The 17,715-nt window shown below is 41.2% G+C and overlaps 1 protein-coding gene across 1 annotated transcript in view; it reads left to right on the top strand.

The window, feature by feature from the left end:
* Positions 1-17,715, top strand: part of bcas3 (BCAS3 microtubule associated cell migration factor) — a 281,126-nt gene that overhangs the window by 110,113 nt on the left and 153,298 nt on the right. The window contains exon 22 of the mRNA XM_026367844.1: positions 217-314. Coding sequence (XP_026223629.1) covers positions 217-314 — 98 coding nt within the window. The remainder of the gene's footprint in view (positions 1-216; positions 315-17,715) is intronic.

Here is a 17,715-nt window from a genome sequence, read left to right as displayed (position 1 = left end):
TGTGTTAGAACTTATTCTCGCCATGTCTACTGTAAATGAAACCCTGTCCACCATATTATTGAGGTTGTTGTTTATTAAAGGTGTACATTGTACTGTATTCTGCAGTATATATAGGCCAAAATTGCTATAAAAGTTATGTTAATGTAGTGTATGTAAACTCTTGTATCTTTTTGTATTAATAAAAATGTACATATACATTATTATACATGCCTGCAGGATTCAGCCTGTACGTTCAGAGCCAGTCAGCATGCCCGGCTCGTCACGGCTGGTGGCTGACCGTCGAGGACAGTGCAACATTATGGATACAGTGTCAGGTAGGAGGTTTCATTTTTTTTAATCTGCTCTATTTGAATTTCTCCTCTGTAGCTTTTTTAACATGGTTCTTTTTACTCCATCATTCTTGTAACCGTTTCATTGTCATGTAGTTCCGTCTACCACCATCATTTTCTCATAGTCTAAAGTGTGTTTGTATGCCATCAGTCACATCAGTTGTAACTGTCTGAAGCTGTCAGTGCAGTCCATGTTCGAGTCATTAGCTATTTAGCATTTAACTATACTTACATTCATACTGAACACTAAACACTACAGAGACCTGAGAAGAAAGTGTTACAGCAAAGAGCTACACCATTTAAACAACATGGAGCCAAAACGTTGTTATACAATTCTCATCACATCAAATCACCCACTAAAGTACCTCTACATACTTTGCCTGTTGAAAGGCCATTGAGAGATTTGGAGTTTTGTTTGGTCTGTTGTTTTCTTCTTCTTCAAAATTGAAACTTCTGCTACTCAGGTATTATTACTTCATTATTAAATGCTCATTCAATCCTCAGGGTTTGAAACATTCTACAAGCTAATCATAATTCCGAATGATATCTACCAGCTAACGGCAGTTTTATACGAACCCCAGTGTTGGTTGTTTGATTCCCAGTTCCCTCCTAATTACATTTGCATTATGCAGTAGTGCAGCCAACTAGCTAATATGACTGGATATTTGTATACTGTACTATTCCATCTACTGTCCCCTGTGACAACCTACTAGCAAAATGAAATGTAATTTAATGGTAAAGAGATTTGCCTTTGCTGTTGCCTAACACCAGCGTAATCCCATGCAAGTGGATTGCAAGTAGATATTGCACTAGCTGTCCAACACCTAAACATAAACAACTTAAAGCCGTCTGGATGGTGTTTACTATCCTGTTGTCATTAACTGTCCCCTTATTGTGTAATAGAATTTCTCTGAATAGGCCTAAAAAGTCAAATCATCCATTAGATAGGATTGATTTGGTTTCAAGTGATTTTGATAGTTTGTCTTCTTTAATCTGGTTGAGATGTAAGGCTAATCCAATCACACACAGATGAGTGGATATACTCCTTAAAATATGTTGTTTACAATCAAATTGTAATGCCTTCACATGAGTCTTGTGAATGTGTGCTGTGGTGCACACACATAGTGTGTCTGGTATTTGCTGCCAGTGCGGGTGAGGAAATCACTTTGCAATTGCGTGACCTTAGATCATGTTGCTTTTTGTCTGATAAAAGAGATACAAGAGAAACGGTGGCGTCTGTGGCATTATCTGCTGTGTCTTGTGACACACTTAAATCATCTGATCTTCCTTCACGATGGCCACAAGAACCACTCAGAGCTTTTTCACTGAGGTGTCAAGAAACATTTCCAGCTTGTGTCACAAAAAGGTGTGCCACAAATAGTTTTACATATCTGATAAATACATATCTTTGTCTTCTCCACCTCAGCTAAGCTTTTCGGCAAATACCCACATGACCTTTGTTTTTCAACTGTGCATGTTTCTGGGATCTGCGCAAAAGGATGTGAATTTTTAAATAAGGTTTATTTGTTTACCAACACGGAGAAACATACATTAAGTAAATATGTTAACATGTAAATTTAGGAAAATAGTATGTTTAAGTAAGTTTATTAATTTGCAGTTTTGTACTTTTCAGACACCACATTAGTACCACATTATTAGGGTTATTATTAATTTTTGTGTGTATATTGTAAAGCCTGAAAAAGCCATTGACATTTTGCAGATTACAGTAATTGCATGTCAAATTCAGGACACCTTCAGATCCTGGGGGATTTCTTTTATTATTATTAATTTTATAAACTGTGAGATTTTTGCATTTGCAAACCAGATGGTCTTGTCTTATCCTGGTAATGTGAGAATGATGAAAGACCTGTAAAGAGACCAGTAGTGTATATCTTGTCTGCCTCCACATTTACCTGTTAAATTACAGCACCCCCTGTGTCCCATTGTGTGATCGTTGTTTTCTTTCTCCTCCATCTTCATCTGTCTTCTCCTGTCTGCCAAGTACTGTAAGGTAAATGTGGCCCTTCTCTTTCCAGCCACTGTCCTCTGTGTTTTCAGTTTCTTCACTAACTGGTTCAGTGCAGAGGGAGACAGGAGGACAGAGCCAGGCTGAGGGGATGGAGGTGATGCTTATCTGTGTGTGTGTGTGTATGTGTGTGTGTGTGTGTGTATGTGTGCGCGCGTGTGTGTGTGTGGCTGTGTGTGTGTGTGTGTGTGTATTTGTCCATGCGTGCAAGGGGTGTTCAGTGTTGTATCCTGCCACCGCCGTGGCGCCGCCTCTTATCACACAAACACATCACTGTTGTCTTATCCTCTGAAGAACAAGTCTGTGTGTGGCAAAACTTACAAATGCAAGTTTTTAAAGGCTGACAGCAACATTTTTCGGATCAAAGGTGCAGACATTTTACACATCTTTGGATCCGATCCATCTCACAGGATGCTGAAGTGTTTGCATGTGTTTCCAGTTGTACTAATAAGAAAACAGGAAGCTGCTGACTAAGCCTACGATTTTTAATTGTTTGTGACACATACGTGAACATGTAGCCCCCCAGATTGAACTCATAATAGTGTGATAATTTATTAATGTTTAAGTCAATAAATTCTATATTTACTTATTCTGCCATTATATACGGTATATTAATAGTTTTACACAGCTCTGTGTGACAATGTTTATTCTGTACGGGTCAGTTTATTTTTTTGGCACTATATGAGGTTATCACAAGGCACTTTATAAATTAAGGTTCAAGACCTTACAGAATATAACCTTATATCTAAAGATAGAATTATATAGAAAACCCAACAATCCCACTTCAGCAGCAATAGGCGACAGTGGAAAGGAAAAACTCCCTTTAGAGGAAGAAACCTCCAGAAGAACCAGGTTCAGGGTGGGCAGCCATCTGCCTCGACCAGTTGGCGTGAGTGAAAAGAGGAGAGAAAAAAGAAAAGCAGGCAACAAAAAACAATAACAAGCAGGAGATAAAACACTGGGCAGGTTGGTCGTGCCAGTGACCACACTGGAACATACAGGTCAAAGCCCTGTGATACTTACAGGAAGGTCTAGCAGCTACAGTCTATGTTCACCTATCACCTAGTATCAGGGCCTCAAAAACATTTGTCAGGAGGAGTTTGGAATCAATGATGTGTCAATGTAACACAGGACCTTTCCACAAGGGACTAGAGTTTGAGTTCAGTGGTAAATAATAGTTGCTATAGCAGTAATGTGACAAAGGTTAGGTGAGGTTAAAAAGATTGTCATTTCTTTAGAAAAACATTGAACATGTTCACCAACCCTATCCAAGATTATTTAGTGCCTAACCCTAACTTTTACTGTATGTCTTTAAGTCCAACCAACACGCTTTATTTGCACGGTTGTTGTCCCACATTTATGACGGTTCAGAATAAGTGTTAAGTCAGCTGCTATTTTGGTGCCATTGTTATGACATAGCATCCACTATAAAGTATTGTTTTACATATTGTCAAATGTAAAGCATTTAAATGAAGCACATGAAAAATTTATATCTCAATCGTGATATTAAATGTGAAATAAAAAAAAAGTGAAATCAATGCCACACAAAAAATAATACATAGCACTTCAAGCTTGTCAAAAAGCAGTAGTGGACTTGGAACTATTATTTTATCTTGTATTACTAGTCAGATTCTGAAAAATGTGGTGGGTGAAAGTATAAATATTTGCCTCTGGAATGTGAACTCTGCAAAAATACATTAAAATTGTACTTAAGTACTTATATTTACTTCCTACCACTGCTTAAGACAAAAGTAATTTTGAATCATACCTGACATGTTCCACATATGATGTGTGAAATATATGTCACTTGCAAAAATATGCAATGACATTTTTTCATATGTGATGGATGATCATGTGTAACTAAAAAGTAGTTGTGTTGTGTGTGTTTTTGTTTATGCTGAGCACATTGTGTACTGTACTTTATGCAGAGTGTACAGTTTGGCTCATGTTTTCCAGCCATTTCTATTAGAATGAAAGTGTTTTCTTCTGAGTCCTGAGGCCCAGCCGCAGTTCTCCCTATAGTGACTCACTTACAGTCAGTTAGTCTCCCCAGTGTCTGCTCCCATCTTATCTCAGCCCATACACTCTGCTTATCTCTGCCTTCCCCGAGGTGATGGGACGCCGTCTGCAAGGGACACGCGCACACACAGACACACTCTATGTTGTACAGTGCTTCCAGTTGTGCCGTCTTGACTCAGCATAACTGTCTGTATGAGGGGACAGACGAGCCCAACAGCCAGCGCTTCTATCTCACTTTCCACCAGCTGCAATATACAGGATCGATGTGTGGCTGTTATCAGTATCCTTTCACTGCATCCCGAGCCTTGCTGTGGGGCACGTGTGTGTGTGTCTGTGTGTGTACACAGGCGACTTCAATCCCAGCTAGACTACACAGTGGCATTTTGTGGCTCAGGAGGACATATCAAGAAAGAAAGAAAAGGAGACAGACCTGAAAGAAAGATAACACCCAAAGACTGAAAGAAAGAATATTTAGTCTTACCTGTGTGTGTGAGGGTGTGTGTGTGTGTGTGTGTGTGCTAAATCAGTCCAACCAGTCCCCCTCCACACTACTGTGCGTCTGTTTTGACTGTGCAAAGAAAGCCACCCTGCTCCGAAACAGGACATAACGTCTGTAGTGTCAGCCATTTTCTTGTTTTTGTTATTGCCATCTTCAGCGTGTGTGTAAATCTCCCTCTTTGTTAACTTCTCTCTGCCTTGTTTTTTTTTCTGCAACTGTGTGTGTGTGTGTGTGAGTGTGTGAGTTGTGAGAGAGACAGAGAGAGAGAGTGTGTGATTTATATGTGTAGTGAATCAGTGATAGTATGCTGGCTGGCGGCAGAGCAGGCAGGATGAGAGGGAGTAGGCTTATCACAACACACTGAAGAGACTGTAGAGAGCTACCGGACTTTGGCACTGGTGTGTGTGTGTGTGTGTGTGTGTGTGTGTGTGTGTGTGTGTGTGTGTGTGTGTGTGTGTGTGTGTGTGTGTGTGTGTGTGTGTGTGTGTGTGTGTCAAGATTAGACTGATATGTTAGTCCACAGATAGGTATATTACATTAGTATCTTACATTGCCAGGGAAACAATAAATATTTAGCTTTAGTTTCAGATGTGCTGCCTAAAACCGGCCTTAGTGTGTGTGAAGTGACTTCTTAAACTTGACCTGTGTGTCTGCAGACGTGTGTGTATACTGTGTGTTTGCCTTGTGTCTTCTAGTGCAGTGTCAGTCTATTAGCAGCATCCTGTAAAGCAGGGAGTTAATCGGTGTGGGATCAGCAACTATCAGCCATTAGCCACATCCACCCCACATTATCACAGCTCAGTTACCTCTACTGTTTGTGTGTATGTGAGCTAGCGTTGTCAGTTTCAATTAGAAATCAAATGTCTTGAGTGATGGTGTTCTGTAATGAGCCTCTAATACCACTTCACTTGCCTGTAAGTGTCTATAGTTTTACTGAAAGGTCTCAGTGTTCAGCTATAACTGTGTTTTGTGTTATTATATGCCATAAAGTACATGTTTTGTCTACAGATATTCCAATATTGAAAATATTATTGAGTTTCTGTTGAGACAAAGTCACACCCATTACTTATTTTTAACTAGATGTGGGTTTATTAGGTGTGGCATATTAAAATAATAACTTTGTTGGAACAGCAGAACCGCTTCAAGTTTTACAGTGATACTATTTATGCCATAGGGAGTGGCTTACAGAGTGCACAATCTGGGACTAAACAATCAATCTTTGCATGTACAGTATGTTGGAAGTCTCAATCTCAAACATGCACTGGTCCAATTGTCAGGAGAAGTTTATATTGCATGAATAGTATCCTGTGGTGTGTTGTGAAAAGTGTTTTCACCATTCGGTAAGCATACATGCACCTGTTAGCATCACCAACACAGTGCCCCCTTGTTCCTCTGACCCACCAGCACCACCCCTTCACCATCATCAACACAACCCTGAGGCGAGAAGGGGATTTCCCCCTTTGTCATTGTTCTCACACAGACTGAAAGAGAATAAGAGCAGGCTATGAATGGCTGGATAAAAAGATGAGGATAGAGGGTTTGCACTACCAACACACACACACATGGAAACATACTTAGCCTGCCATCTTTCCCTCCCTCTCCTCTCCTCCACTTCATACCTAAGCAGCCATTTAAAAGACTAGGCACCTGTGCTGTGGTATTCTGTCTCTCTTTCTCTTTCTAATACACACATACTCCAGTAACTTATACCCTACAATTACCCCCCAGCCTCATAAAAGGCCCTTGTATTTTTGTGATATAGTGGCCGCACTGACAACAGTGATCACATAGGTCAGAAAGATGCCTGGCCATCCGATCTCTTCCTTAAAGACAAAACCCCTCATTTCCCGTGACCCCCTCCACACTGCTCCATTCCTCCTCTCCTGATTTTATTCTCTTCAATAGGCACCTTTGTCACCTTGCTGCCACTATGCCCCTCCACCCATCCTGTCAATCACCTCAGGGTGTGTTTGGTGACCCGTTAGTTAGTGACAGAACACAACAGCAGTTCTCTGTGGTCGTCGCTACTGCTTTTTGTCATTACCACAAAACAGGGGAGGGAAAGCGATCTGCAAAGTATTTTGAAAGAAAAAGAGGCAAAGTAGGAACGAGTGGTGCATTTTATTTACCTGCTGCTCCAGGAATTCTTGGAATATCTGCTTGTGGCTTGATATGTGGATTCCAGACAGAGATCAATTTCACTATGGGGGTCAAATAAGAATGGGGACTGAAAGACAGGACTGTCTTTTGTAGCTCTAATAGCCAAAAAGAAAAAAAAAACTGGAATTGCTCTGGAACTTCATGGAATATGAGAGGATTGATTCTTTGGGCCAAATGTGTTGTAAAGTAAAGCAGTGCTACTTAGGTTTGAGGAGCAAAAGAGAAACCAAGCCTTTACCTAAAGTTGCAAATCATAAACATGTTGATCATGTTAATGTTTTTTTGGACGTCGTTTTAATTGCAATGGGTATAAAATCCACACAATAAACTTGTTGTTGCAAATAATAAAATTTTTTTTTTGTTTGTTTTTTTTGTCATCTTCTGCCAGAGGCACAATGTTCAGAAAGAGGAGGGAGGCCTCACTTGTCAAACTCAACTTAACCATTTCTTCCTTCCTTTCCATGTCTTTTTTCCATTTTCTACTTTTAAGACCTCAGGAAGTGTGTTAGCTTGTGTGCACACACGCATGTGTGTGGCTTTGGGGAGTACAGGGTGGGAATGGTTTAGCCACATGTAAGGATTTATGGGGAGTGTGTGCGTGACTGAGAGAGATCGGGGTGTGACATGGATTGGCGATTGCTGATCAAGTTCTTGTGCTGCTGTTATCTATAAGTCTGTGCGTGTGTGTTTTTGTTTCAGTGTACTAAATCTGCGAGAGATGGAATACCCTCCAGCTTTGGTGTTATACAGCAAGTGCATATGTGCTTGTGCATCCATGTGACTGTGTGTATGTGTGTGTGTGTGTGTGTGTGTGTGTGTGTGTGTGTGTGTGTGTGTGTGTGTGTGTGTACTATGCCAGAGGGCAGTAAAGACTAAGCAGCTGCTCTTTATAGTCACTGAACGGACACCAATGTGTCAGGCATCTGCCACGCTTTCACTCTACCGCCTACCCACTGGGGTGTGTACTGGAGTGTGCATAGGTATTTTAAAAATATGTTTAATGTGTTTTTATTGATTGAAAAGAACATGTGATTTTATGAATGCTGATTTTGTGTGTGTGTGTGTGTGTGTGTGTGTGTGTGTGTGTGTGTACCAGTGGATGAGACAGAGGATCATGTCAATGTTTCGTGTTCACAGAGATACATACATACACACGTGTCTACTTACGGTGTATCGCAGTGTGACGGCTGGGTGGTAGTCGGGGGGGTTGCCATTAGTGCCGATCTTTCATTCCCATGACCTCAATCTGTGGTGGGCGCCCCGCCAGGCTGGCCATCCCTATGCCTGCTGGGCTCACCACGACTTCCAAGATGTGAAGGGGAGGTAATGGAACAGCCCTACGCTGATCTCTCTGTCACACACACTCTGATACACACTTCAAACTAGACTAAGACAAAAGCTGGTTTGGATTTTGATTGATTATTAAGTTACTCTAATGTTTAATAACTTAAAAACTTTGAGCTCAATATTTCTTGTGACATCCTGTATGGACCATGTTATACACCACCACATACTGTGGCTTTTACTAATTATGGGTGAAATTAACATTTGACACTACTGAGGATTTTATTTTGTTTAATGTTCAGGTAATTTGTGTTACATTATGTACATCATCTATTACTACCTGTGTAACACATGTAGTTCTATTGTATTTTAATTAGGGTCATCTTCCATGTTGTATCTGTCCCCCTACACGTTCCCTCTGTCCACTCACACTCAGGTGTTTTACCTGTTTTAACAGATATCCTGATCATGTGCCTGTGTACCCTCACACTCCTGTTAGAATTACATGTTAAAACTTAATGGAGGACTGTGACCTTGTGTTAATCCCAGCATAGCTCTGCCCACCATCAGCTCCAATCAGTCATAACTGAAAACAGCAGTGTGTGACCATTATATTACACAGACCTGCACCTTTGTGACTTTCAGAACACACACTGCTCAGTGTGCAGGTTGCTTTGTCTCGTCACCTTCTCTCTGTCTCTCATTCTGCTCTATTTGTCCTTCCTGCTTCTCTGCCACCTGCTCTTTCCTTTCCTGCTTCCCAGCTCTCTCCCTTTACATTTACCTCCTTCCCTCTCTCTCTGACAATAACCCACTCTGACAGTGTCTCCATGCTGTCGCGCATTAATCCACCTCTGAGAGGTGTTAAAACACTTCCACACTCACACAGACACACACATACACACACAGAGCATCGCTTTAGATCCCTTGAGGTATCGATCTGCTGTTCCGCTCGCTCTAATGGGATTTTTTACACCTAAGCCTAAGAATCAAAAGCACCTAATGCATCGCATCACATTTGATGCAGTCATGCTCATACACTCACATGCACACACGCTTTCATACACTGAGTTAATTACTGTAAGCGACTGAGCCTCTCTGGCAAGTGTGGTAAAAAATGAATAGAGCAGAGAGGAGGAGAATGCACTCAACAGCATCTGACTCCCTCAGCATCTGACTCATGTCACAGATGTTCAGATTATCACTACATCACCCACACACTCAGTTCTCTGCATGTGACTGTGGAATGACAAATCTATTAATACAGATTTTCAACTCTAGACCCTTTCCCTGAACCCGAGAAGTTTCAGTGTGTTTTACGGGTAAACAAGCATCAACAAGAAAGAGACAGTCATTATGTTGTATGCTAAACTTATAGAACTGATGCACTTCTATAATAAAGTTGCCATTGCTTCATACAAACACAAAGAAGCTGAATAAAAGTGAATCTGCATCACTATCATGAATGCTAATTACCTTTTGTCACAATAATGACCTGGAACCACACTAAAGCATAAAAGCCTAAAGCAATCTACAGACATGGTGTCAGCTGGAAAACAAAAACTCCCTGTTGGCATCCACAGAACCTGCTGTTTCTCCAACTTTTGTCTTTCGACATCTTCACTGCCTTTCCCTTCCTTTTGTTTTTCTCTGTGTCACCTCGGGGCTGACCCAGGTGTAGGCCGACTGCAGGCTCATTTCCTCAGCAGGTGTGTGTGCGCGCATCTTTCTCATCATCTGTGTGTGCATGCATGCGTGTTTAGAAGTGTGTGTGTGTGCGCGTGTGTGTGCATGCATGTGTGTAAACACACATTTACAGTGATACTATCTGCTCACCTGCTTCCACCTAGCCACAGAAGCAGCCATTGTTTATTATTGCTAGCTGACTAAAGACCAACCCCCTCCAGATGACAACAGGTGTGTGTGTGTGTGTGTGTGTGTGTGTGTGTGTGTGTGTGTGTGTGTGTGTGTGTGTGTGTGTTTGTGTGCGTGTAAAAGGATAATATCAAGGAGGATATTGTTTATGCCGGGGTGGGAGGTGGGAGGCATAAAGGGAGAGGGGAAGAGGTTACAGCCTTTCTCTCCTCACCTGGAAATTATGTCCTGCCGCCATTTTACTGGAGTGTGTTTCCAATCACTTCAGGAACGTGAGAAATGTCCGCTTGGGAATTCCTCCCCAACTTCCTGTCTGTCTTTGGCTGTGTGTGTAGGTGTGTGTGTGTGTGTGTTTGTGTGTGTGTGTGTGTGTGTGTGTGTGTGTGTGTGTGTGTGTGTGTGTGTGTGTGTGTGTGTGTGTGAGGGAGAGAGAAAGGCAGAGAAAGAAGTGTTTGTGTTTGATTGTGCATGTGTATCAAGTCAGCTTTTGTTCCAAGTTTCCTTTGCCCTTCTTAAATCGTTTAAAGCAGGATTGTTGGAGAATACTGTATAAAAGGTATGAACCTAGGATGAGGGCCATTGTTGACCCTCCATTCTTCTGACAGTGTGTCGGATTATTGTTTGTAGAAGTCTGGAGATATACTTGCATTTTAAAAATGCATAAGGTTCTATGACGGCTCTTCACCTGTGTGATTGTTCACTTACTTTTGGTTACTTTGTGTAAGTCTGGAGGCATAAAAGGTTTTCCACATGGGGGCAGACTAGGGCTTAATCATCTCTGTCTGACAACAGAATTTCTTCCTCGTAAACTCCCACCTTTGCACAAGGTGCAAAACAAACCCATGTCATAAATGACCGTTGAAAGCACAGCATAGATCTCTGTGACAACGACATAAATGTCAGACACATACGGTACGTGCAGGTGGTTGTGGATGAGTTCAGTAAGTTTCACTTACACTTTCCGCTGGGGTTGATGATTCCAACCTGTTGCTGAGGTACTTTAACACTGCCCTACTGGACATATGTTGGATTGCATTTAGCGTACACATAGCATCATTTCTGATGTGCACAATTAAAGCTCCAAATCTATTAGAAACAACGTGTTGTTGAGTCAACGACCCAGTCCCTGCTCAGACTCGGCTCAAACACTCACACCGCACACTCCCTCTGAAAACAGCAAAACAACAGCAACAGAGCACAAAGCACGGACAGAGCTCACATTTTGGATTAAAGGACAAACTCAGAAGTCTCTCTTCTTCCTCCATCCTCTCAGGATCTGAACAAACTGTGGATTTATTGTTTTTGATGGAGAGCTCCAGTATATGTGCGTGTGTGTTAAGTTCCAACCAATTCATTGATGCTGGATTCATTTTAGGAGTGAAGTTTAAAGATGGACTGATTCTGACTGTCTGTTACTTCAACCTAGGTCTCATTCAAAGTTTCAAGCCGTGTTACCAACACTTTATTTTTTGTCTTGACTGTTTACTGGATTAGCTTGTTGCATGTAGCGACATTAGCTGCACAGTAATGCTAAATGGCTAATGTGGCTAATGTAACTTTCGCAGATTTCGAAGCAGAAGAAACATTTGAGCTCATTACACAGCGGAATAAATGAACTGGTACAAGCTGGAAAAGAGAGTTTAAGTACATTGTATAGAGTGTTTCAGACGGTGTGTTTGTAGTTGGGCTCATACTAATGTTTAAAAGTGAGAAGATTCTGGTTCTAGCATTTATTTTCTTTTCTTATATTTGTTATCTGCCTGTAGAATTGATAATGTGTGAAAGTCAAGCTGGCTTTAAAATATATGGTCGAAAGAAATCTTTAATTCTATTTTGTAATTAGACTTCTCCTCATTCTAAATTACCCGCTGGTGTGAATGGTTGTCTTTCTCTGTACGTCAGCCCTAGGATAAACTTAGAAACTTCCCAAGGTGTTCTTTATTATGATAACCTCTTTATTATTCTTTTGCATCTGAGTGAGTGTTAACATTTTGGGAGTTATTTAATATTAAGTAAAAAAAATTACTGATTACTGTTATTGTTATTGTTGTTGTTGTTGTTATTACATTTTGAGGTCTGGTGTCTTTTGCCATATTTATGCTTTCAGGAAACCAAAAATATGTTTTTATACTCAAATAATTTAGTCCAGCTTCTACGGTATTCTTTTTAAATTGAACTTCTTCTAGTTGAAGGTCAGTTTCTTCTTTTACCAGTAATTTCACGTCTTTCTGGTAAAAACATTATTCAAAATTACCCGTATCCATTTGAGACAGGTTCTGTATTGGTCTATTTTTCTCCATACATTTGTATGTCCAGATATGTTGCTGATGTATTTTCTGACTTACTTTTTAAAGAGGAGATGGACAAAGAAAGCAGAGGCAGGAGGGAGGTTGTGAAGAGAGGTCACATCAGCAAAACAAGCGTCATCAGCACAGAAAGACGTGAAATGGGAAAAGAGATTGAGAGGCTGAGACAGGAAATGCCCACCTCTCTCACATACACGCATATTGAGACACGGGCTCAGTCTCACTGACATATAGCAGTGGTGGCAGCGTTAGTGCACGTTAGCATGTTGTTGCTGCAGAGCTTTGCATGTTTTGCTGCAGATCATGGCAGAGGCAAAGTGACAGCTTTCTTAGACAGAGCTGCTTCCCTTTGTCCTTTTCTTGCTGCTTTTCTTGTTTGTCAAGCATGTTTAGACAGTGGGAGTGTGTGTCTGGAGGTTTTGCGCTGTTGCCAGACTCACTAGGTAGTTGAGTATATTTGTGCTGCCAGGTGATTGTCTGTTTTGCCATTTTGCCAGTGCAGCAACTTTACATGTTTAGCTCCTCTCTGTATCAGGTTTTTTCTTTTCTTTTTTGATTTTTGAAAGCTTTCTCTCATCGTCAGCCATCTATGGTTCCTGTTGTACTTATTCCTTGGCTTCTTCTCCCATCTCGACCCCTGTATGTCTCTGCATCGCTTTTATCGGCAGCACAGGAAGCTGTTGTTTCCACAGTGCTGCAAGTTAACATCCATCTATCTGATGACAAGGGGAAAGACTCCAGATGTGAATAACTCTCCCTATTTCTCCATCTTTGTCTCTTTTTCTGCCTTTCTTTTCATTAGCTTTCTTTCTCCCAGTCAGAGATCAGTGTCTCGGCAACACAGCCTGCACAGTCTAGGCATTGGCCTTGATGTTTTGAACCAATTTCTGGCGTTGTTATTAAAGATTAGATCTGCTCCTGTCAGCTTGATTGATAATGTAGTTGCTGTATCCTTGGTTCCAGTGCTGGGTTTGTGTCCAGTGGCCTAAATATGGTTTTAGAAGCTGATACATGTAAAATTACAATTAACAGACAATCCTTTCACAGTGTCAGCATTCACAACATGCAGATGTTCGTTAAGACTGCTATTTATGGCTGTGAGAGGTTGTAAACAAACCAACAGAACTGTGTGTGCACAGCTATTGTTCAGAGTGGAACAGTTTGTAATGTTGGTCAGTACACTGTCAGCTGTTTTTAGTATACATGGATACCCTGCTTCGACATGGTGGCCTCTGACTAAGTTGCTTTCTAGAGAATGGGATTTGTTGATTTGGTACAAGTTTGGAATGCGGTTCCATCTGGAGGATGATAGCTCTATTTGAAACTTTCACAGACTACTGCCTTAACATGAGTGTAATGTAATGTAATAATTAGTGTTTTATCTATTAGCCACTGTGTTTAAAAATAATACTTCCAGTCTTTCCAGTATTTCAGACACAGTGCACGGTGAAGGAAATAACATTTAAAGGGTGATAAGGTTGAAACCCATATGGAGTGAAAGCCCATATTTCTTATCCTATTGTTAGTGTTTCAGTGTACACACACAAAAGTACATATCTTTACTTCCATGTGTGTAAAAGGTAATTCAGGCCTTGACCTCACTTGAACAGGCTGAGCAGCATAACTTTACTTACACCAGCGTGCAAATGAGCAAGGATAAAATCTGATGTGATGTGTGTGTGTGTGTGCGTGTACGTACATGTATGTACACATAACGCAGTGCTTGAATATACAGAGATTGAGCTGAAGGTATTTGGGTATTTGGTTGAGGCCGGAAATGTATTCAGAAGCATAACACGTACTGACAGAGCCCACTGCACAGTAAACACATACTCATACATTGAACATGTGTTTCTAATGAAAGTCTTGTTTGGGAGAGCTGGTCATCCATACAGTATGAGGTCATCTGGTTGGATGTAAGGATGTGTGTATATAAGTATATACAGATATATGCGTGTATTTGTGAGTCTGTGTGTGTGGAGTGCAATGAATTATCATCTGATTTTAGGGGACTGGAGGAGGCACATTTACACTTACAGGCTGCATTTAACGTCGTGTGTGTGTGTGTGTGTGTGTGTGTGTGTGTGTGTGTGATTGGGACAAAGAGAGAGAAAGAATTGTATTGTCTTGCATGTTTTTGGTACTAGCTATCTCTGGCCTTTGCTACTGCAGCTTTCATCTGAAGGCTCTGCTTTTAGGCCCTGTACCTGGCTCTTTTGTGTACATCGTGTATTTCTGTGTGTCAGCAGGCACGCTGTTAGCCAGAAAGCTAACAAACACATTTAACACAATTACCCATCAGCAGAGAGAAAGGAAGACAGACGGCACCTCAGAAGGTATGATGTCTGGTGTGTGTGTGTGTGTGTGTGTGTGTGTGTGTGTGGAGGGGCGTGGGGGGGGTGGATGTTGTCACTGGCAGCTAGTCATGGCATTTCCACGCCTGGCTTCCACTGTAGCATTTCAATCCTTCCCTCCAGTACCCCCCCCCCACACCCCCCACCCGCCCCCAATCCTGTCTTCCTCTACTTGTAATTGGGGCTTTCCCTTTTAATTAGTCTGTCTCAGCCTCGCTCCCCTCCAGGAGAGGCCTGCTGGCATGGCACCTCAGCCCCAGTAACAAGCACCCTTTCCCCCCTACGGCTCTGGCACTTCTATAGAGCAGGAGGTTAGCTTAGCATCATGGCTAACTAGGTTGAGAAGCCTCAGAGCAGGCCCTGGCGCCGGCCAGCCACATCCCCACTGGTCAGTCTTGCACTAATCCAATAAATGAGCTGTGCAGGAGGGCAAGTGTCACACGCTCTGCACAGACATACACACACACACACACACACACACACACACACACACACACACCCTGTATACACACTTCAAGGTCCAAAGTTGTGACAAGCTGTGGCTAATTGTGTTCTGTCTGTCCCCAGAGAAACTCTTCAACGAGCGCGTCGAACGCTGCTGTGTGAATGCACGTGTGTGTGTGTTCATGCGTCTACATGTCTGTATTTCGTTCTACATGTCTGTATTTCGTTTGTGGTGATTTCGATGGTTTCATTAAGATGGTAGAGAATGCATCCTCTAAGTCATATGTATTTACAGGCTTGAAAAGCCGTGTGTGTGTGTGTGTGTGTGTGTGTTTTCTCATTTGTTCTGCTCTTTTATCTTTTCTTTATAGCCATGAGTTGTGTCTTCATGTGTTTTACTACACATTTTATAAAACATTAAGATTTTATCATAATTGGTACTGGAGCACAAATATGCATACATCAAATCTTTAAACCTTTATTTAACAAACCAAAGCCCAAGAATATTGTTATCATATGAATTAGCGAAACACTGTGTGTCACAATCATGTCTTTACTGTACTCATTTTAAATGCCTGATATGTTATGCAGACACTGTACACATCATTAAAATACAGTGCTACAAAGGAATACAGCAGCAATACAGTACATCTTTTAGTCCACAGCAAATGACAGCTCTCACCATCCAAACCTAACTGACAGTCCAGTACGTAATATGCCAGTCTAGGTGTGATGCAGTTCAATGAGTGCCATCTCATTTATTAAATTAATGCCCGACTCATTTGTGGCATTGTTATATAGAGTTGTAACAGACGTTGCACTTCTCCTGCAGTAATAGATGCATCACTGGATAGTTAGATAGAGGGATAAAGGGCTTGTTGCTTTTTGGCATACTGTGCTGCTTAATTGCAGTCGGCTTTGAATGTGACTGCACAGAAATGTACTGAAATAGGTTTGTTTAGAGTTCTATTGCCATCAGGTATCCTAAACCTTAGCTCACACCCTGACATGAGAAGGGAAGGAGAAAGGCCGTGTTGCATCATTAATAGCAGATAATGTTCAACTGGATACTGTGGATCTAAAATCTACTCAATAGATTTTTAATCTAGGCATGTAAGAGTGTCACCTACTACATGTCACTGTAAGCAGATTTATTGTCCCCAGCCCTTATTCCTTATTAGCAAGTTTAGGTCAATCTGCACATGTCTGACACTAGAAAAGTGTGTAAGACTTCTTGGCAAAGATTTAAATGAAGTCATAAAAGTAGTTGCGATTGAGCATCAACCAGAATACATATCTCCAACTACCTGCACTTTGCAGGTTCAAATTTGAGACTCTGTACTATTTTCCATGTCAAAGTTTTACTTTATCAAAAGCTGATGGAAAAATCATTTCCAACATATTTAAACCCTTAAAAAGGAAATCTTTGACCAAAGTATTAACATCCTCTTCACCGCAGGAAGCGGCAGGCTTTATGGGAAATGTGGACTTAATTTACTGAAACACTAGCACTAACAATACCACTGGCATGAGACAGGGGCTGCCAATCTCTTCAGCTACACCAGATTTGTTTACCGTAATTAAGTAACGAACAATTCGTTCAATTTGTCAGTGACATATGAATGTTTAAAGTCTTTCATACAACACCTTTTAAACAACAGCTATCTCAGACAAAAATGAGACTTTAAACAACTTAGACCTGAAAGAGGAGAAAAGTACTGTAAATTGGCCAGAGCCACGTACTTGAGGAAAATTAAAAGTCAGTTTGAGATGTGTTTATGTTGCTATGGTGATGCATGGCTAAAATGAAGTGTAGCACAACGGTCTCTCAGCTCACATCTATGCTGATTTGTAATTACATGTGAATGTGACAAAATGAGATCACAGAAAACTCCAAAATACCAAAGTCCCCAGCTTCATTTACATTTCGTTTTCACCTTGTAATCTCAGTCTTTTCTTTTTCATTGTTGTATTATTCCACTTTAAATGAAGCATTTTTTGTGGAACAGCAGCTGCTTTGTCTGATGTCTGATAAACAAATATGACCTAATGAAGGAGTAAGCAGTTCAAGTCTTTTTCAGCAAATCAGGAACACATGGTAGACACACGAACACATGCTCTCACAAACACACACGCCCATGTAAGAGCACAGTGATGACACACAACCCAACGAGAACACAGATTCTCAGGCTGTTTGTCATGTGTGCAGACACAGCTCACTGGATACACAGGCGCCGGGGAAAGCGGGAACTTCTCACATTAACATTCATTTTTTTCTTTCTCTTTTCATTTCTCGTGTGTATTTCTTCTCTACCTACCTTCACCTCTGTTTGCTGTTTCTCTTTTTTTCTCCTCCTTTTACTGCACTGGCATTGTCATCCCCAGCCAGTTGCTTGTAAGTCAGTAAAGGCACTCTCTT

The sequence above is a fragment of the Anabas testudineus genome, chromosome 13 (assembly GCF_900324465.2).
Source record: "Anabas testudineus chromosome 13, fAnaTes1.2, whole genome shotgun sequence".
In the NCBI taxonomy this organism is placed as follows: domain Eukaryota; kingdom Metazoa; phylum Chordata; class Actinopteri; order Anabantiformes; family Anabantidae; genus Anabas; species Anabas testudineus.
The sequence above is the reverse complement of the archived record's forward strand: the minus strand, read 5'-3'. Positions and strand labels throughout refer to the sequence as shown.